Consider the following 20,106-nt stretch of genomic DNA (forward strand, 5'->3'; position numbering starts at 1 on the left):
GAGTCTCCAAGCCCTCTGGGGTAGAAAATTCCAGAACTTCACCAGATTTTGTGTGAAGAAATCTTTCCTCGTCTCAGTCCTAAATGGCCTACCCTCTATTCTGAGACTGTGACCACTAGTTCTAGACTCCTCAGATAGCTAGCAAGACCTGTAAGAATTTTGTAAGCCAGCAGGAAAACTCTAGAGATTACAGCCCCAAATTTACTCAGCGTCTCCTCATGGCAAACCAGCCATCCCTTGAATTGGTTTAATAAATCTTCACTGCATTAGATCTATAGCAACTATATCCCCTTTTTTTATGTAAAGAGGTCAAAACTATGTACAGTGCTCATTTGTGGGCTTGCCAAGACCCTATATAATTGCAGTGAGACATCTTTATTTCTGTACTCAAATCCTGTCATAATAAAGGTCAACATAATGTTTGCCTTCCTAATTGCTCGCTGTACCTGCGAGTTGACTTTCAGTGACTTATATACAATGACACCTAGGATCCTTTGAACATCTCATCATTCAAGAAATATTCTACTTTCCTGCTTTTCTCACCAAACAACTTTTAAAAAGGGATGGGAAAGATGGCATTTTATTTTTTAGTCTTTAAAGTGCTCCGTGCTCTGGGAAAGAGTCCTCAAATGGAATGAGCAGAAGGAGAAACCTGTAATGTCCAGTGACTTAGTGATTCAATTTTTCTACAATCTTCATGCTCGTACTCTGTTTTTTTGAGCTATTCATGCCAAAAGTGGGTTCAATTATGAAGGTCCTTTTGAAATGCTCTTTTAAGCCCTGTAAATGATTGTAGTACCATACTTCCCTTTTAAATGTCCCCATTCAATTAAACTCATTCCTAGTGTTGTCTTTCCAAGAAACATCTGAAATTGGGAATAATTATGCAAATAAGTTTACACCAGGAAATCAAGTCCTATTTTATTTAAAATGAAATCAGGCCTCTGAACAATGCAAACCAAATGAGAACCGAGTTAGCTGAAAATGGAACCCAAGTGTGGATTGCTGTGTCATGAAAGCAAGCTTCACGTAAAACATCAATATTGAACATGTTCATTGCATTTCCAGGTCCAATAACATATGTGCCATTTTCAGGACTTGAGTGTGCAAAAAAAAATCATTTAAACTTCAAATATTGTGTTATTTTAGTTTCATTTCTGAACTTCAAAACCACACATTTGACTTCAGCTTGAATAGGACTGATTTTCAGAAGTGGGGTGCAAAATGCATATGCTGTGGTATTGGAATATTAACCACTGTAATTGAGATTAAATTTCCAGTCCACAATACCATTTTTATTTTGTGAAGTACATAGAACAGTACAGCACAGTACAGGCCCTTTGGCCCACAACGTTGTGCTGACCTTTAAACCTCGCCTAAGACTATCTAACCCCTTCCTCCCACATATCCCTCTATTTTAAATTCCTCCATACGCTTATCTAGTAATCTCTGGAATTTGACCAATGTACCTGCCTCCACCACTGCCCCAGGCAGTGCATTCCATCCTCCAACCACTCTCTGGGTAAAAAACCTTCCTTTGATATCTCCCTTGAACTGCCCACCCCTTACTTTAAAGCCATGCCCTCTTGTATTGAGCATAGGTGCCCTGGGAAAGAGGTGCTGGTGGTCCACTCTATCTATTCCTCTTAATATTTTATACACCTCCATCATGTCTCCTCTCATCCTCCTCCTCTCCAAAGAGTGAAGCCCTAGCTCCCTTAGTCTCTCCTCATAATGCATACTCTCTAAACCAGGCAGCATCCTGGTAACTCTCCTCTGCACCCTTTCCAACGCTTCCACATCATTCCTATAATGAGGTGACCAGAACTGGACACAGTACTCTAAGTGTGGCCTAACCAGAGTTTTACAGAGCTGCATCATTACCTCGCGGCCCTTAAACTCGATCCCCTGACTTATGAAAGCTAACACCCCATAAGCTTTCTTAACTACCCTATCCACCTGTGAGGCAACTTTCAGGGATCTGTGGATAGGGACCCCCAGATCCCTCTGCTCCTCCACACTACCAAGAATCCTGCCATTAACTTTGTACTCTGCCTTGGAGTGTGTCCTTCCAAAGTGTACCACTTCACACTTCTCCGGATTGAACTCCATCTGCCACATCTCAGCCCAGCTCTGCATCCTATCAATGTCCCTCTGCAATCTTCGATAATCCTCTACACTATCCACAACACCACCAACCTTTGTGTCGTCTGCAAACTTGCCAACCCACCCTTCTATGCCCTCATCCAAGTCATTAATAAATATCACGAAAAGCAGAGGTCCCAGAACCGATCCTTGTGGGACACTGCTAGTCACAGCCCTCCAATCTGAATGCACTCCCTCCACCACAACCATCTGCTTTCTACAGGCAAGCCAATTCTGAATCCACATGGCCAAGATCCCTGGATCCCATGCCCTCTGACCTTCTGAAGAAGCCTACCATGTGGAACCTTGTCAAATGCAAAGTACATCAGAATATTTTCCCCCTAAAGGCAATATATAAAAGTAAATTGTTGATTGCAATGAATCTATTTAATTTTCGCACTAAGCTTTATTTCATTAATTCCAAGGATTGTTAAGTCTGCCATTCCTTTTTAAAATTATTGGGATTTATTTTATTATTGTTGATTTTGCTGATAAGAAATTCCAGCTGTGAATAATTTGCCTCTGTGAAGATATGTAACCCTCATTTTTGATTACGATTGTTTTGAATGGTCTTTTAGTTCTGTTAAAACCTCTACTGAAGAAGCATAATTCATTTCTGCCTGTTTACATACATGCATGCACACAGTTTGATTTCCTTCTTGGCTTCAGGATTAGGTATTTTATAGACACCTTTACATTTAAGTGAATTAAATGCTGTTCCACAAATTATTAGTTTTGTCAAGCAAATACATAAGTTGCTATCTATTACAGAGCCCCAAGAGATTTAAGAGTAAATCAGGTTTAAATAATGATGCATTATACATTACCTAGTGCAGTGAATTTCTGTCAGAAACTGGCCATAAGTTAATTTCCCATGGTAGAATGTGACCCAGGTCAGTTTAATGACATTAGGCTCATTTGAACCCTGAAGACTGACCTGCCTCCCAATCCAGATGGTAGTCATCAGGACTAGAGGCAGTCCACCAATCGAAGGAAAGGCTGGGATCAGCTGCTGGGTCATCCCAAAATAGTTCCATCATCAGAAGGGGAGGGACCCATGCTCATTTTGTGGAGCCAAGAGAAGAACATTTGATGCTCCTGTCACCTCAGGCTTATTTTAAAAAAAATACCAATTCCATTGGGTCTTTTCTGGGGTGGATCCACATCACCTCTGGATTAGCCAAGGGAACAGTCACAACCATTTCCTGTTCAGATTGTGGATGAAAATGTATAGCTTGGTCCAGATGAAGGTATCAGGACCAGATATTCACTTATGGACATGGATCTGGCTTGCTCTGCTTGGCAAGAATGTGAACCTGTCAGCTCATGGGTGGGAAATCTGAGCTAATTTATTTACACACTTGTCTGGTTTCTGCTTAGCAGGAGTGGTAGGGAGTGAATAATCTCAGATCACAGAGGGAAATTGATTCCTCAACTTGTTTCTCAGATGGAAATGATACTGTTCACAAACAAATGTTTCTTGGTTTTGACTACTATGCATTCTTTTGTATCGCTCATGATTGTTGAATTCTGGTTCTGTTTATTTCCTCCACAGGTTTAGCTGGCAATCCTGTAGATCTTGAAAACAGAAAACAGATTTTTGGTAGAAACTTTATACCTCCAAAAAAGCCAAAAACTTTCCTACAGTTAATCTGGGAAGCACTACAAGATGTGACCCTTATCATCCTAGAACTTGCAGCCATTATCTCCTTGGGCCTCTCATTTTATCAACCACCTGGAGAGAGAAGTGAAAGTGAGTAAAGTATTTTACTTGATCATTTGCATGCTGCCTATTATATAATAATATTAAACGTTGGGTAGAAACCATGTACCCACACAATTAACTGTTGTGATAAAATATACAATTAAAACCAATGATCCAAAAATAATCAACCGGTTTGAAACCACGGCTAATTTTAAATCGGTTGCCAAACTGGAATTCAGTAAAGATTTTTTGATGGTGCAAACCGAAGTCAGTGGAATGTTGGGTAAAGTATCCCCTACTCACTGGTATTTTCTAGAAATTGTTCATCGCTGTAAGTGGTGGGAGACAGTGGGTGGAGCAACCTATTGCCTCTTCCATGTGCCTGCTGACCTTTGGGCCTTGTGGCATCACCTTCCCTGGTTGCAATACATCTGAATGGCACAGATTTGATTGTTTCTTTCTGTAAGTCTCTTTAATATGTTTGTGTATATTTATTCAGAATATTTGAAAAAAAACTGTTTGAGTGCCCATTAAAATTGCGTAACCTGAGTTATACACAAACGTATAAATTAGGCCCCTGTAGTAGGCCACTCCAGCTTCTTGAGCCTACTCTGCCATTCAATAAAGTCATGGCTGATATGATTATAAATTCATTTCCATGATCACAACAACTCAGTAATGTTTCGCAAAAGGTCCTGATGCAGGGTCTCGGCCCGAAACATCAACAATTCCTTCCCCCCCCCCAAAACCGATACTGCTCTTCCAGTAGTTTGCTTTTTTTTGCCGGTTTCCATCATCTGCAGTCTCTTGGGTCTCTAGTAATACTTTAGCCCTTTGTTTATGAAGAATCTATCTACTTCTGCCTTAAAAATATTTAACGACTCTGCTTCCACTGCCCTTTGAGGAAGAGGGTTGTAAAGAATCATATTCTTCTGAGAGAAAAAAAATGCCTTATTCTTGTTTTAAGTGGATGACCCCTGACTTAAACAGTGAACATTGGTTCTAGATTCTCTCACAGAATGAAACATTCTCTTCACATTCATTCACAAGACCCCTCGGGTGTGCTTCTGTTGACAAACCATTTGTATCAATATTCTTTTCTTTTACAAGATCCATTGTCCACCCTGCACTTGTGTATGCTCATCGGTCTGTGTGATCTGGGCAAAGAGTTCCTCTATCTCAGGCAGACTCCTTCTGTCTCAACCCCTCCCCTCTACCACATTGTAGGGTACGGGTTATTTCTCTTCCTTTGGACATCCTCCGGCAGGACCTCCAACATCACGCCCAAAGGAATATGCAGTCTCTCCCTCAGTCCCTGAGGCAGCCTGAAATATCCTGCTGTGTTAAGCAAAGTTCACACTTCCAATGAAAATGAGTCTATGGTTGCTATGAATACCAATCCATCAAAATTACTTCAAATTAATGCACGAGTGCTTAATCTGTGGGTCTTTTAGCAACTGAGTCGTGGTAATTACAGATTTTCTCCAAAATTGCATGCAAAACCTTTTTACTTATTCTGGGATGTGGGCATCATTGGCTGGGATGCTTGCCAGTCCATTTCAAAAGGCAGTTAAAAGTCACTACATTGCTGTTGGTGTAGGATCATACACAGGCCAGAATGGGTAAAGATGGTAAACTTCCTTCCATGAAGGGTAATGACAGACACATTTTAAAAGCATATCACTCAGAGCCTGTTTCCACCCTTCATTTGAGATACGGCCCACTATGGTGGTATCATCTGCAAACTTGTGGATGGAGTTAGAGCAGAATCTAGCCATGCAGTCATGAGTATATAGGGAGTAGAGTAGGGGGCTGAGGACGCAGCCTTGTGGGGCACCAGTGTTGAGAATAATCGTGCTGGAGGTGTTGCTGCCTATCCTTACTGATTGCGGTCTGTTGGCCAGAAAGTCAAGGATGCAGTTGCAGAGGGAGATGTTGAGTCCCAGGTCTTGGAGTTTGATGATGAGTTTGCTTGGAATTATAGTATTGAAGGCGGAGCTGTAGTCAATAAGCAATAGTCTAACGTGGGTGTCTTTACTGTCCAGAGTACCAGAGATGGCATCCACTGTAGACCTGTTTCGGTGGTAGGTGAATTACAGTGGATTGAGGTTTCTGGGAGGCTGAAGTTAATGGATGCCATTACCAGCCTCTCAAAGCACTTCATGACGGTGGATGTCAGAGCCACTGGGTGGTAGTCATTAAGATATGTTACCTTGTTTTTCTTAGGTACCGGGATGATAGTGGTCTTCTTGAAACAGGTGGGAACCTTAGATTGAAGCAGGGTGTAGTTAAATATGTCTGCAAATACCCCCACCAGCTAATCTGAGGACGTGGCCAGGGACACCATCTGGGCCAGATGTTTTCTGCAGGTTCACTCTGATCTGAAATAACCCTTGACTTGAGCTGTTTACAACATACAAGTATCAATCCAACTGCACATTTCCTTGGCCGCGTTGAACCGTATGACTATTTACAATTGACGCAGTGCTCCAGTATGCTCAGAGTAAATGGTGAAAAACATTAAAGGCCAGTGCTTCTCTATGCTGCTGCTGTCTGTCCATGACCTTTATTGTAGATTCTTTCACATGAAAGGCACCAGGTAGTTTTGTCAACAGATATTTCATCATGCTCTGCTGCATCGTCAAGGTGGACATTTATAGTGCAACTTGACATTTTGCAATAAGGCTGCTTCAAAAGACAAAGTGAATTTATTTCCAATGAGCACTGTGAATGATCCTGGATTCAGGACATTAATACATGCTTTCTATGAATTAACTAAATATTAAGTGGCAAACTTGTCTTGAGATTGTTTATTAACTTTGTTGTCTTTTTTTATGAACTATACACATTTAAGCACATTAGGAAATGATCAGAAGATTGAGGAACATAGTAATCGATTTTTTTTGGTCATAAAACTGCTTGTTCACTTTAGGTACCTTGTACTTTTCTCTTTGGAATTTAAGCGCACAGTTTGATCATTCCTATAATTTCTGACAATTTTGTTGATTTTTTTTTGACATCTAGAATGTTTGATCAAGAAATTTGATCACATCTTTGAAACTTATCTCCAGCATCCATGTTTGTACTATTAGCTATTGTCCTTCCTCTGTGAACTGAGGATTAGCAGCTTGTTTAGAAATTCTAGGGTCTTTTGACTGGTTGAGGGATTCAGGCAAGTGGAGTTGTGAATGGAGACATATTAAATTTATTTACCCTTGGCATCATGAGTCCAGGTTGTTCTTAGTTCCCAACAAGATCTGTATGTTACCACGCTGCTGTCTCTTCCCTCTGTACTCCCCATACATCTTGTTCTTCCTGAAATGGCCAGAAATCACTTGATCTTGACCACGAAACTGGGAATAACTCAACTGCAGTTCTTCAAAACAGTGTAATGCGATCTTTACATGTAACTTCAAGAGTAGACAGGACCTTTGTTTAACTCCCTATCTAAAGGTGAATGTTGAAATAGATTCTTTGGTATTGGTTTATTATTGTCACTTGTACCGAGGTACAGTGAAAAGCTTGTCTTACAAACCGATTGTACAGGTCAATTCATTACACAGTGCGGTTACATTGGGTTAGTACGGAGTGCATTGAGGTAGTACAGGTAAAAACAATAACAGTACAGAGTAAAGTGTCGCAGCTACAGAGAAAGTGCAGTGCAATAAGGTGCAAGGTCACAACAAGGTAGATCGTGAGGTCAGAGTCCATCTCATTGTATAAGGGAACCGTTCAATAGTCTTATCACAGTGGGGTAGAAGCTGTCCTTAATTCTGGTGGTACGTGCCCTGCTGTTCTGCTCTGTGATCTCCTCTGCTCTCCGGCTCCTTGACGAGGTGATCATTCAGACAAGGTTCCACAGCCAATGTGACCTTCCTCGCTCCGTGTCTACATCGTCATCTTGTTCCACGTGGCTTCCAGGTCCATTTCCAGGCCTTCCAGTTCGACTCCAGCCTGGATCTCTGCTCTGTTCACTCTATCCATTGTTGCTCTCTCCGGTTCTCCCTCCGTGTGCTCTGCTCTACCCTCTCTGCTAATGCACCGACACCTTCTGGCCCTCTCTCTTTCTCTTCAACAGCTCCGGGCCCCGCTCTCCAAGATGTGCCCGGGACCGTTATTTTTCATTGTTCTCCGCTGTATCGATGCTCTCAATGGATGATTCTTTGCATTCCTCACCACCATCAAGATCGTCTGCCTCCAGACCCTCACAGCTGCACGGTCCTCCAGCCCCACTTGCCCGGACACCCCAGTCCTACACCACTCTCTGCTCCTCCCACCCCCTTCCTCTCTGGGGTCTCCCTCTCTCCAGGCTTTGCCTTCTGTTGCCTCTGCTCTGTCCCTTCCCCCATCTACTTCTAATTCTGCATCCCACCTTGCACCTCCACCAGCCCACTCCCAGACCCCCTTATCCCCTCCCCCTACCCTGCTCCCCCTCTTGTTCCCTCCCCTACATCCACCTCCTATCCTTCACCCCACTCTTCACCCCTGTATCACTCCCAACCCCTCTCACCCATTTCCTCACCAGCCCAGCCCCTCAACCCCCCCACCCCACCCTTCCTCCTCTAGCCCCAACCCTAACCCTAACCCCTGCTGTGTCTTAACCGTCCCTCCCTGACCACCTCCTCCTCTGAGGCTGACTGTTCTGTTCTCACCTTTGTACCTCTACGCCCTCACCTCGATGACTTCCGAGCCCAGCATGATGTCGAACTCTTTTTCCTCCGCCTCTGTGCTGTCTTCTACTGTAAGGAAGTCCTCTCCCTCTTCTGATGACCCATTCTCCCACCTCCAGCCCTCTTCTCCCACCGGGCCTGTTACCTTCCCTGGATCTATTCATAGCCAATTGTCAGCACGACATCAGCCATCTTGACTTTTCTGCTCCCCTCACCTACTCCAACCTCACCCCTTCTGAATGCTCTGCTCTCCACTCCCTCCACACCAACCCTGACATTGTCATCAAACCAGCAGACAAAGGTGGTGCCGTGGTAGTCTGACGTAGTCACCTCTACCCTGCAGAGGCCAGACATCAACTCTCAGACACTTCCTCCTACCTACCCCTGAACCATGACCCCACCAAGGACCACCAGGACATTATCTCCATCACTAACCTCATCACTTTGGGAGATCTGCCCCGACAACATGATTGTCCCGCAACCTAGGACTGCCCACTTCTATCCCCTCCCCAAAATCCACAAGAAGGACTGTCCCGGCAGACCTATTGTCTCTGCATGCTCTTGCCCCACGGAGCTCATATCCTTGTAGCTGGACATTATCCTGTCCCCCCCCCCCACCCCCAGTCCAATCCCTTCCCACCTACATCCGTGACACATCACATGCCCTCCAACTCTTCCATAGCTTTAAGTTCTCTGGCATGCACAAACTCATTTTCATCATGGACGTCCAGTCCCTATATACCTCCATTCCCCATCATGATGGCCTCACCGCCCTCTGCTTCTAACACTAACACTCTCCTCCGCCTGGCTGAACTATTCCTCACCCTTAACAGCTTTACTTTCGATTCTTCTCACTTTCTACAGACCAAGGTCATATCTATGAGCACTCGCATGGGCCCCAGCTATGCGTGCCTCTTCGTTGGCTACATTGAATAGTCTCTGTTCCAAGCTTACTACAGCCCCATTCCTCAACTCTTTCTCCGCTATATCGATGACTGCATTAGTGCCACCTCTTGCACTCGTGCAGAACTCGACAGTTTCAGAAATTTCACCACAAACTTTCACCCTGCTCTCCAATTCACTTGGACCACCTCTGACACCTCTCTCTCCTTCCTTGATCTTTCCATCTCCATCTCAGGAGATCCCTTATCCACCAACATCTCTACAAACCCACTAACGCCAACAGTTACCTTGATTACAGCTCCTCCCACCCTGTCTCTTGCAAGGACGCGATCCCTTTTTCTCAATTTCTCCACCTCTGCCGTATTTGCTCCCATGATGAGGCTGTCCGCTCCAGGACATCCGAGATGTCTAACTTCTTTACTGACCCTGGCTTCCCCCCCCCCCCACTGTGATAAAGAGAGCTCGCACCCACATTTCTGCCATTTCCTGCACTTCTGCTCTCACCCCCCACCCCCACCCCTCCCAGGCCCAAAAGGGATAGGGACCCCTTGTCCTCACACTTTATCTTACCAGCCTACACATCCAAAACAACATTCTCCGCCACTTCCGCCATCTCCAACGAGACCCCACTATCAAGCATATCTTCCCCTCCCCACCCCTTTCTGCCTTTTGCAGGGACCAATCTCTCCGCGACTCCCTCGCCTTCACTCCTCTTCCCCCCCCCCACCCATCCCGCTCCCAGCCTGGGAACTTTCCACTACCCCCGCCATAGGTGCTACACCTACCCCTACACCACCTCCATCCAAGGACACAAACAGTCCTTTCAGGTGAGACAGAGATTCACCTGCACCTCCCTTAATATCATCTACTACATTTGGTGCTGCAAGTGTGGCATCCTCTACGTTGGTGAGACCAAACATAGACTAGATGACTATTTCGCAGAACACCTGCACTCTGTCCATAACCACGATCTGCATCTCCCCCTCCCACACTATCACAGATGTCAGTCCTCGATCTCCTCCACTGCCAGGAGAATTCCAAGTGCAAACTGGAGGAACAGCACCTTATTTTCCGTCTTGGAACCTTGCAGCCTAACAGCATGAATGTTGAATTCTCCCACTTTAAGTAATCCCCACCCCACCCCCAACCATGCCTCCTCCCTTTCCTAGCCTAACTCTTTCTTCTACCCTCCTTTCTTCCTCCTTACCTTTGACCCATCCCCCGGTGGAGCTGCTCTCCCCTCCTCCCCCGCACTTGCCTATCACTATCTCTTACCTGCATCAACCTTTCATCACCTTGTGCCCACCCCCTCTTTTGTCCACCTGTCACTGCTCTGCTTTTCCCTCCTATATATTGGGCTTCCCCTTTTCCTATCTTCAGTCCTGAAGAAGGGTTCTGACCCGAAACGTTGACTGCCTGCTTTTCTCCACGGATGCTGCCTGGCCTGCTGAGCTCCTCCAGCATCACAGTGTTTTTCATCTAGGTTTCAGCATCTGCAGACCTTTGTTTCTCTGGAGGAAAAAGACCGGTCTGCTCTGTGTGTGCTAACTTGCAATAGATAAAATGAAAAGGGTGGTGAGTGTGGGATATGGGAGAGGGGGTGTGAGTGCACGGCACAATGTGACAAACCATAAGAGAAGAGGAAACTGAACAAGTGAGGAGTGTTAGAAAGATAGGATGAGGGACAACAGAGACAGTTGCACAATGTCTGTAACAATGAGGTGAAATTGATGGAGAGGGATAGAAAAAGAACAATATTTTTGTAAGAAAGCCTGAATCATAAAATTCATAGCTTGGTGTGTGCAGTGCTCTTTCAATACTGCACAAGTTTCAACTCAGATTTTGTGATTAAGTATCCTGAATGAGACTTAAATTCATGACTTTCTGAATCAATGAAGCACTACCCTCTGAAATGCAGCAAACAATGATAATTGATTGATATCTGGGCTATCAATGGGAACCAACAGCGAGACAACCTTTATCTATCTTTGCAATATTGGTGCACTGCTACCTTGTCCACCTCCTCTGCTTCTGAAATCCTCTGACATGCCTCTTAATACATCTTGACCTTTCTAGCGCAATCCTGGCCAGTTTCTCTCATTTTGCCCTGTAAACTGAGGGAGCAACATTTTGGATGAGCACCTCTGACCTTGCATTATCCTCTTCACTCATTCCTTTGATCATATACTTCTGGTTAAACAATGTATCATTTGTTTTAAATTATCATCCTTGATTTTAGATCCCTTCATGGTCTTTCCCCTCCTGCTTCTCCACTTTTGATCTCATGAGCATTTTAGTCAGTTCACTATTGGTAGCTGTGCCATCAGCTACCAAGACCTTAAACCCTAGAATGTCTTGCCAAAGCTGCTCTGCTTCTTAGTTCTCTCTTCTATAAGATGCACCAAAAAAAATCTTCATCCTTGACCAAGCTTTTTATCATTTGTGCTAAAATCTTTGTCTGATTTGGTGTTGGAGTTGGTTTGGTTATGGTTTTGTGAAGCACTTTAGGATGCTTTGAATATTAACTGTGCTTTATAAACACAAGTTGTTGTGTAAAAATTGCCTACCTCATAGTTATTGGAGTTCACTATAATCAATTGTATATGAAAAAATTAGGATGTCCTATGAATTTGTCAATGACTACACAAATGCCAGTTCCACATATCAAAGTAAGAGGAGGAGAAGTGCTCACCAGTAATAGAGGATTAAGTTTGGAATGTGAAAGATTAGAGCTGGTGGCTATTAATTGAACTTTTATGGGAACTGCAAGCAATAAAAGGCTTTTGCTCTTCGTTTGCTTTTGATCATCTCAGTCATCACATGATAGAACAAAAATTGAGTTGTTGATGGTTCACACCAAATAGCTTCTCTCAATTAGTCTTTGATGGGCCTGGATGTGAGAGAAGAAAGACTCTATGATGAAATAGCAAGGACATCTGTTCCTCTCAGATATGCATAGCTTAGGGGACATTCAATTTTTTTATACTGCATTGCTAGATATTGCTTTCTGGGAGAGATCCATTTTATCTTCTATCTGCCTTCACCATCTCCTGATGTAATCTTTTTTCATAGATTTATCCCTCACTTCAATGAAATAATGATTCCAAGGGATTTTTTTTAAACTCACCCTTGGGTGCAGGCAATGTCTTCTGGTTCTGTTGTTTTGAACAAAGTGGTTAATCTTATTATGAACTACATTATGTAGTTGCTTCAGAATCCTCCAAATGACAAACATATTACAACCCTGCTTTTTCGGAGAGAACGTGCTTAATTTACATATGATGCCTTCAACACCATAATTCCATACAAGCTCATCTCCAAAGGTGACAAAACAATTTGACGAAGGTAGAGCAGTGGATGTGGTATATGTGGACTATAGTAAGGCATTTGACAAGGTTCCCCATGGTAGGCTCATCCAAAAGGTCATGAGGCATGGAATCCATGGAGACTTGGTTGCGTGGATTCAGAATTGGCTTGCCCACAGAAGGCAGAGGGTGGTAGTAGATGGAGAATTTTCTGCATGGAGGTCAGTGACTAGTGGTGTTCCACAGGGCTCTGTTCTGAGACCCCTGCTCTTTGTGATTTTTATCAATTACTTGGATGAGGAAGTGGAGGGATAGGTTGGTAAGTTTGCAGATGACACGAAGGTTGGAGGTGTTGTGGATAGTGTCAAAGGTTGTCGTAGGTTGCAATGGGATATAGACAGGATGTAGAGTTGGGTGGAGAGGTGGCAGATGGAGTTCAATCTGGAAAAGTGTGAAGTGATGCACTTTGGAAGATGAACTTGAAGGTGGAGTACAAGGTTAATGGCAGGATTCTGAGCAGTGTGAAGGAACAGGGATCTTGGGGTCCAAGTCCACAGATCCCTCAAAGTTGCTACGCAAGTTGATAGGGTGGTCAAGAAGACGTATGGTGTGCTGGCCGTCATTAGTTGGGGGATTGAGTTCAAGAGCAGCGAGGAAATGTTGCAGCTCTATAAAACTCTGGTTAGACCAAATTAGAATATTGTGTTCAGTTCTGGTCACCTCATTATAGGAAGGATGTGGAAGCTTTAGAGGGGGTGCAAAGGAGATTTACCAGGATACTGCCTGGATTAGAGAACATGTTTTATGAGAAAAGGTTGAGCGAGCTAAGACTTTTCTCTTTGGAGTGATGCAGGATGTGAGGTGACTCGATAGAGGTGTATAAGATCATGAGGGGCGTCGATAGAGTGGACAGCCACCACCAGGGTGGCAATGGCCAATACCAGAGGACATCAGTTTAAGGTCAGAGGAGGACAATTTAGGGGAAATGTCAAAGGTGGGTTCTTTACGCAGAGAGTGGTGGGTGCCTGGAACGCACTGCCGGGGGTGGTGGTCGAGGCTGATACAATAGGTACATTTAAAAGACTCTTAGATAGGCACATGCATGTAAGAGAAATGGAGGATTATGGGCTGTGTAAGAGGGAAGGGTTAGATTAATCAAAGAGTAGGTATTTATATAGGTCGACACAACATCGTGGGCCGAAGGGCCCCTACTGTGCTGTACTGTTCTATGTTCTAAGTTCTATGTTCAAACTCCTAGACCTGGGACTTGGCACCTTCCTCTGCAACTGTATCCTTGACTTCCTAACCAACAGACCACAGTCAGTAAGGACAGGCAACAACACTTCCTCCACAATTACCCTCAACACTGGTCCCCCACAAGGCTGCGTCCTCAGCCCCTTACTATACTCCCTATTCACTCACGACTGTCTGGTCAAATTCTGCTCTAACTCAACTTACAACTTTGCAGATGACACCACCGTAATGGGCCGGATCTCAAACAATGATGAGACAGGGTACAGGAAGGAGATAGAAAGCCTAGTGGCATGGTGTCAAGACAACCTTTCACTCAATGTTGGCAAAACAAAAGAGCTGGTCATTGACTTCAGGAAGCAGGGTGGAATATGTGCCCCTGTCTGTATCAGTGGTGCTGAGATGGAGATGGTTGAGAGCTTCAAGTTCCTTGGTGTGAATATCACCAACAATTTGTTCTGGAGCAGCCACATGGACATTATGGCCAAGAAAGCACACCAACACTTCTACTTCCTCAGAAGGCTGAGGAAATTCAACATGTCCCCGATGATTCTTAGTAATTTTTACAGATACACCATATAAAACATCCTATCCAGATGCATCACAGCTCGGTATGGTAACTGCTCTGCTCAGGACTGCAAGAAATTGCAGAGTTGTGAATGCAACCCAGTCCATCACGCAAATCAGCCTCCCCTAGATCGACTCTATCTACACTTCCTGCTGCCTCAGGAAAGCAGCCAACGTAACCAAGGACCCCTCTCACTCCGTTCATTCTCTCCTCTCCCCTCTCCCGTCGGGCAGAAAATACAAAAGCTTGGGAATATGTACCACCAGGCTCAAGGACAGCTTCAGTCCCACTGTTCTCAGACTCTTGAAAGGACCTCAAATACGATAAAAGATGAATTCTTGATCTCCTAATCTACCTCGTCGTGGTCCTTGCACTTCATTTGTCTACCTGCACTGCACTTTCTCTGTAACTGTAACACTTCTGCATTCTTTTTTTCCGTTTTGCTACCTTGTACTTATGCATAGAATGACCTGGATGGATGGCGTACAAACAAAAGCTCTTCACTTTATTTTGATACAGGTGACAGTAATAAACCAATACCTCTCATCATAATCAAATCCCTCTAACCCTTCACTCTTTTCTACCCTCACAATAGTTGCAGTATCCTTTTCCTTATGAAATGACAGGAACAGTGTACAGCATTCTACATACAATTTCTTCAAAGTGGCAGGATAACCTCACTATTTCATTGTTGACCTTTTAAAACATCCCACGACCTGATTTGCTTTCTTCACTGCAACTGAGTACAACTGAACAGAGTTGCACTGATTTTAATTTATTGTCAGTCAGGATTCCAAATTTCTCAAATTTTCTGCACACGTTATTTTCCTTCCATTTAACTAACACTCCAACTGAAGCACTTTGCGCTTTCAGACATCAACTTTCTGTCAACTGCATATCCCATTCACAAGTGTTTTCAATCCTCTTATAATTTATTGCTTTCAGTTTTGGTGACAACTGCAATTCATTAACTTTGAATTATGTGAACATTTAGACAATGCACATGTGACTTCAACTCCAGATAATTTATGAGGATATTAAAGGAGATCAAAATTGAACCCTGTGCACTGAATTGGGAGCATTCACTCAGGCTGATGACAATCCTTGAACTGCCATTCAAAGTAGGTCAAAATCCAACCCAAAATATTTCCACCAGTTCTCCCTCAGAATGACTGTACAGCCGGTTTGACCAAAGTGTAGATAGGGGATATCCATTATATACCCAACTCTTTTTTTAAATGCAAGTACGGCGTTTATTGCCAATTCCTAACTGCCTTGGATAAGGCAGTGGTGAGCTGCTTTTTAAACCAATGAAGGCAGCCCACAGCGATGTTCTCAAAGGCAAAGAGGGATACCCAATAAATGCTGGTCTTTATTAGTTTTTGAAAAGGATAATTAGGTATAATAGGTTGTCACCAGCTGCCTTGCACCACATATGGTTTGCATTTAATCTCTCCTACCTTCCACCTATCACAAATCACTTTCTCTTTCTTTTTCTATTTCCCTCTTTCCTTGCCTCTGCACTTTTGCATCATTTTATATGGAAACATACAAAGAAGGACCAGGGGTAGCAGTCTGCTCCACCAGTTGATAAGATATGGCTGATCTGATTGCAACCTTAACATAATATGTCCACCTACCCCTGGGAAGTCTTAACCCCCACCGCCCCCCTCCCGCCCTCCGCTCCACGGATTTGAGAGGGAAGATTTCACTTCATCTTTGTCCTACGTAAGTGATTACTAAACAGTGAGACCACATTCTGGATTCTCCCACAAGACAAAACATTTTTTTTCTCATCCATTCTGTTGAGACCCCTCAGGACCTTATCTGTTTCAATCACATTACTTTTCATTTTTCTAATCCCTAGTGGATATAAGCCTTGCCCATCCAACCTTTCTTCATAAACTAATCTGTGCATTTGAGTTATTAGTCTTGTAAATCTTCTCTAAACTGCGTAAGTACTGTACATGATACTCCTAGTGTGTTCTCACCAGTACTCTATGTAACTGAAGCATAACCTCCCTACTTTTGTATTCAATTTCTCTGACAGTAAAGAAGAACATTCTGTTAACTTTCCTAACTACTCACTGGACTTTTTTGCACTATTATTTATTTTGTAATTTGTAGTACCTTTATGTCTTTGCACTGTACTGCTACTGCAAAACAACTAATTTCATATCATATAAGACAGTGATAATAACCCTGATTCTGACCCTTGTAGATCATGCACTAGGACACCCAGATCCCTCAGAGCTCTGCAATCTCTTATCATTTAGATATTATGCTTTTTAAATTTTCCTGTCATTGTGGACAGTTTCACTTTTTCGCACAATTTAGTCCATTTGCCTGAATCGTATCAGCAAATTTAGCAACCATGCTTTCGATCCCTTTGTCCAAATCATTTATATAAATTGTAAAATATAGTTGAGGCCCCAGTCCCAATCTTGGTGGCACACCACTCATTATATCTTGCCAACCTTTCACAAAACCATGTCAAATTTACCTGAATATCCTGAATTTTACTGAGCATGCTACATTTACTTGATCCTCTTTATCCACACAACATGTTACTACTTCAAAGAACTCCAGTAAATCGGTCAAACACAAATTCCTTTCCACAAAACCATGTTGATTTTTCTTGAATACCTTAATTATTTTTTAATACCTCCAGCAGCTTGTTTATGGCTCCTGGTTCCAGCATCTGCAGTCTCTTATGTCTTGAGTTCTATTTTTCTAAGTGGGCTGCTACAATGTCTTTAATAATAGCTTATAATATTTTCTCTATTACCAGATGTTAAGCTAACTGGCCTGTAGTTTCCTAATTTCTCTGTACCTTCCTTTTTGAATAAAGAAATTATATTTGTTATTTTGGAGCCTTCCCCAAATCCATGCATTATGGAAAATTAAAGCAAATGCATCAACTATCTCACTTGTCACTTTTAAAACACTTGGATTCCCAGACCTAGGAATTTGTCAGCTTGAAGTTCCAACAATTGGCTCAACACCACTTCCCTGGTGCTTTTTAATTTTCCTCCCTCATTTCCAATTCCAGATTGACATTCTCTGGATTGTTAGTTGTAGCCTTTATACTGAAGACAAACACAAAATATCTGTTTAATTTATCTCCTTATTCACCATTATTCCATGACTCGTTTTTCTATAGGGTCAACACTCTCTTCTGGCCTTGCTTTTTTAAAAAAAATCCCCAGATACCCTTAATATCTTTGTTTTTTTTTACCTATATTACTAGCTAGCAGTTCTTGTACTCCAACTTTTCCTTCCTTATTAATCTTTAGATATTTGTTGCTTTTTTATATTTGGTTCAACCATCTGACCTACTATATGTTTTTGTACAATGCTATGCTTTTTAAGTTTGATACTATCTTTTACTCTTTTAGTTAACCATAGATGATGTTTTCTCCCCAGAATTTTTCTTTCTTGTTCAAATGTACCTATTCTGTGTTCTCTGAAACATCCCCTTAAAATGCTGCTGCACCTCAATTAACTGAACTCTTAACCATCTGAAACAGGTGGGAGGCTGCTTAAATATATAAATCTGATTCCTCTGCTTGTTGTAGGACCTCTGTAGAGGTTTCTAGCAGAAATTAGTATAGGATGCACAATGAACATCAGTTACATTTCTCTTTATGTGGGGAAGCCTAGCCAGTCTTACCCAGGCCTTTCCTGAATAGTAAGTATCATTCTCTGAGTTTAGGAAGAATAATAACTTTCCTCCAGTTGCAACCAATATTATCTAGTCAGTACTCATCCATTATTGCCCCATATTCCATCTGCAACCCTTCCTTTCTCCCACTCCCCCTGCCTCTTGGAAACTAACCAAGAAAATTGTGAGGTCCAAGGTAAAAATGCCTCCCAGTTGCTGGCACCACTGCCAAAGATCCACCAGATAGGTTGCTAACCCAGTTTAGTTGCTCCCAACTATACTTCACTGGCTATATACAACAAAGTACCTGTGTGGAACTTGGGAAATCAAACCTTATTTAGTCATCTGCTAGAACCTGGGGGCTGGGATGGTTGTATGCCAGAAATATTTGGCAACACTGGCTTGTTGCAATGTATGATAGAGTTGAGCAGTATTTGAATGTATTACAAATGTTGTCCAGTAATAATACACTTGGGATTTTATTCACTGGTTTCAATGACAAATGCCAGTTTGCATTTTCTGTTAATCACTCACATTAAGTGAGTGGCTGAGAAATGGATCCCAGTAGGGCCATTCTGCATCAAATGCACTAAAAATGCTATTGGCATAATTAAATCAGTGTCACTAGTTTTCCATTTCTCTGTCTTGGTTGGAATGAACAAGCAGAACACAATTAAAATTAAAAATGACGTGATTGGAATATTTTTAAGACCAAGCGTTACCATCAGCTTGTCTCAAACATTGATTGATTTTAACGTTCTTTTGTCTTTTGTTCAGTTGATTACTGAACAATCTGCTCTGTACAACCAACTCCCTAATTCGTGGTTGTTATTTGGACAAAAACAATGGGCTGGAATTTCCTTGCAGTTGCTCTTGCTCTGAGAGAACATTGTTGAATGTGTGGCAGGAACTGCATTTACACACACAGATAATGTTTTCCTTAAACCGTTGTTGAGCAAGAACAACTCAGAGAAGTTTCTAGGCCATTGTTTTGTATGTAAGAATGTAAGAAGTAGGAGCAGGAATTGGCCATGTGGCCCCTGAATCCTGTTTTGGATGTTCAGTAGGACCATGGTTGATCTGATTTTAGTCTCTGCTCCATTTTCCAACCCATTCTCCATCAGCTTTGCTTCCTCTCTCCAGGCCTCTGCAGCTCTGGAATACTGCCTGGCCATTTCCCTGACCAACACGTTACTTACTTTGCAGGTCTATCATCGATATCTTTAGTCCTCGTATTTTGCTGCAGTCATGAAGAAGGACCTGTATCATTTGTTACCAAACACTGATGTATACATGTACTAAGCCTTTACTGCCTGATGAAACTATCATTCTTTCAGAATGCCTCCAGAGTGCTGTTTTTCTTTATATATAACCTTTGTTAACATTGTCCACTTTCACTATGAACCATGTGGAGATTTTATTTTTCCATTTACTCCCTTCTTCAGTTTAATGCACATAAATCTCTGCCAAATTACTGGCTTACTTTCACCCAGTAAAGTAATCCGTACTACTGCTTTGTTTTATCCTAAGCTTCACAATCCCGGTCAGATGATCTGTTGTCCAATTCATCTGCATGGATGCATCACCACTTGCTCCTTAGTCACCATGCCTGCCCATGTTGATAGAGCTGCACCCTCATCCCACGTTATTTTTTCTCTGTCCCAGGTAATTGCATAGCAACCACTGAACTCCCGCTGTAGCAATCTCATTCAAGCTGCAGTCTATAATATAACCCCTGTCCACCAGTGCCTGCTGGCTGGAGATTCTTTGGCATCTCCCGTCCCAACTGACCAGTGGTTAGAGGTAGAGCTGTGAAGACAGTAACTGTCAACCAAGTGTCAGAATTTCATTACAACAAGATACCAAGAGCCATACCATGTGATGCAAACTCGTTC

The 20,106-nt window shown here is 42.8% G+C and overlaps 1 protein-coding gene across 11 annotated transcripts in view; it reads left to right on the forward strand.

The window, feature by feature from the left end:
- Positions 1-20,106, forward strand: part of atp2b2 (ATPase plasma membrane Ca2+ transporting 2) — a 604,494-nt gene that overhangs the window by 383,061 nt on the left and 201,327 nt on the right. For all 11 annotated transcript variants that reach the window (XM_052017134.1, XM_052017133.1, XM_052017136.1 and 8 more), the window contains one exon: positions 3,701-3,898. In XM_052017134.1, the coding sequence (XP_051873094.1) occupies positions 3,701-3,898 (198 nt within the window). The remainder of the gene's footprint in view (positions 1-3,700; positions 3,899-20,106) is intronic.

Source organism: Pristis pectinata, chromosome 6 (assembly GCF_009764475.1).
Source record: "Pristis pectinata isolate sPriPec2 chromosome 6, sPriPec2.1.pri, whole genome shotgun sequence".
NCBI lineage: Eukaryota > Metazoa > Chordata > Chondrichthyes > Rhinopristiformes > Pristidae > Pristis > Pristis pectinata.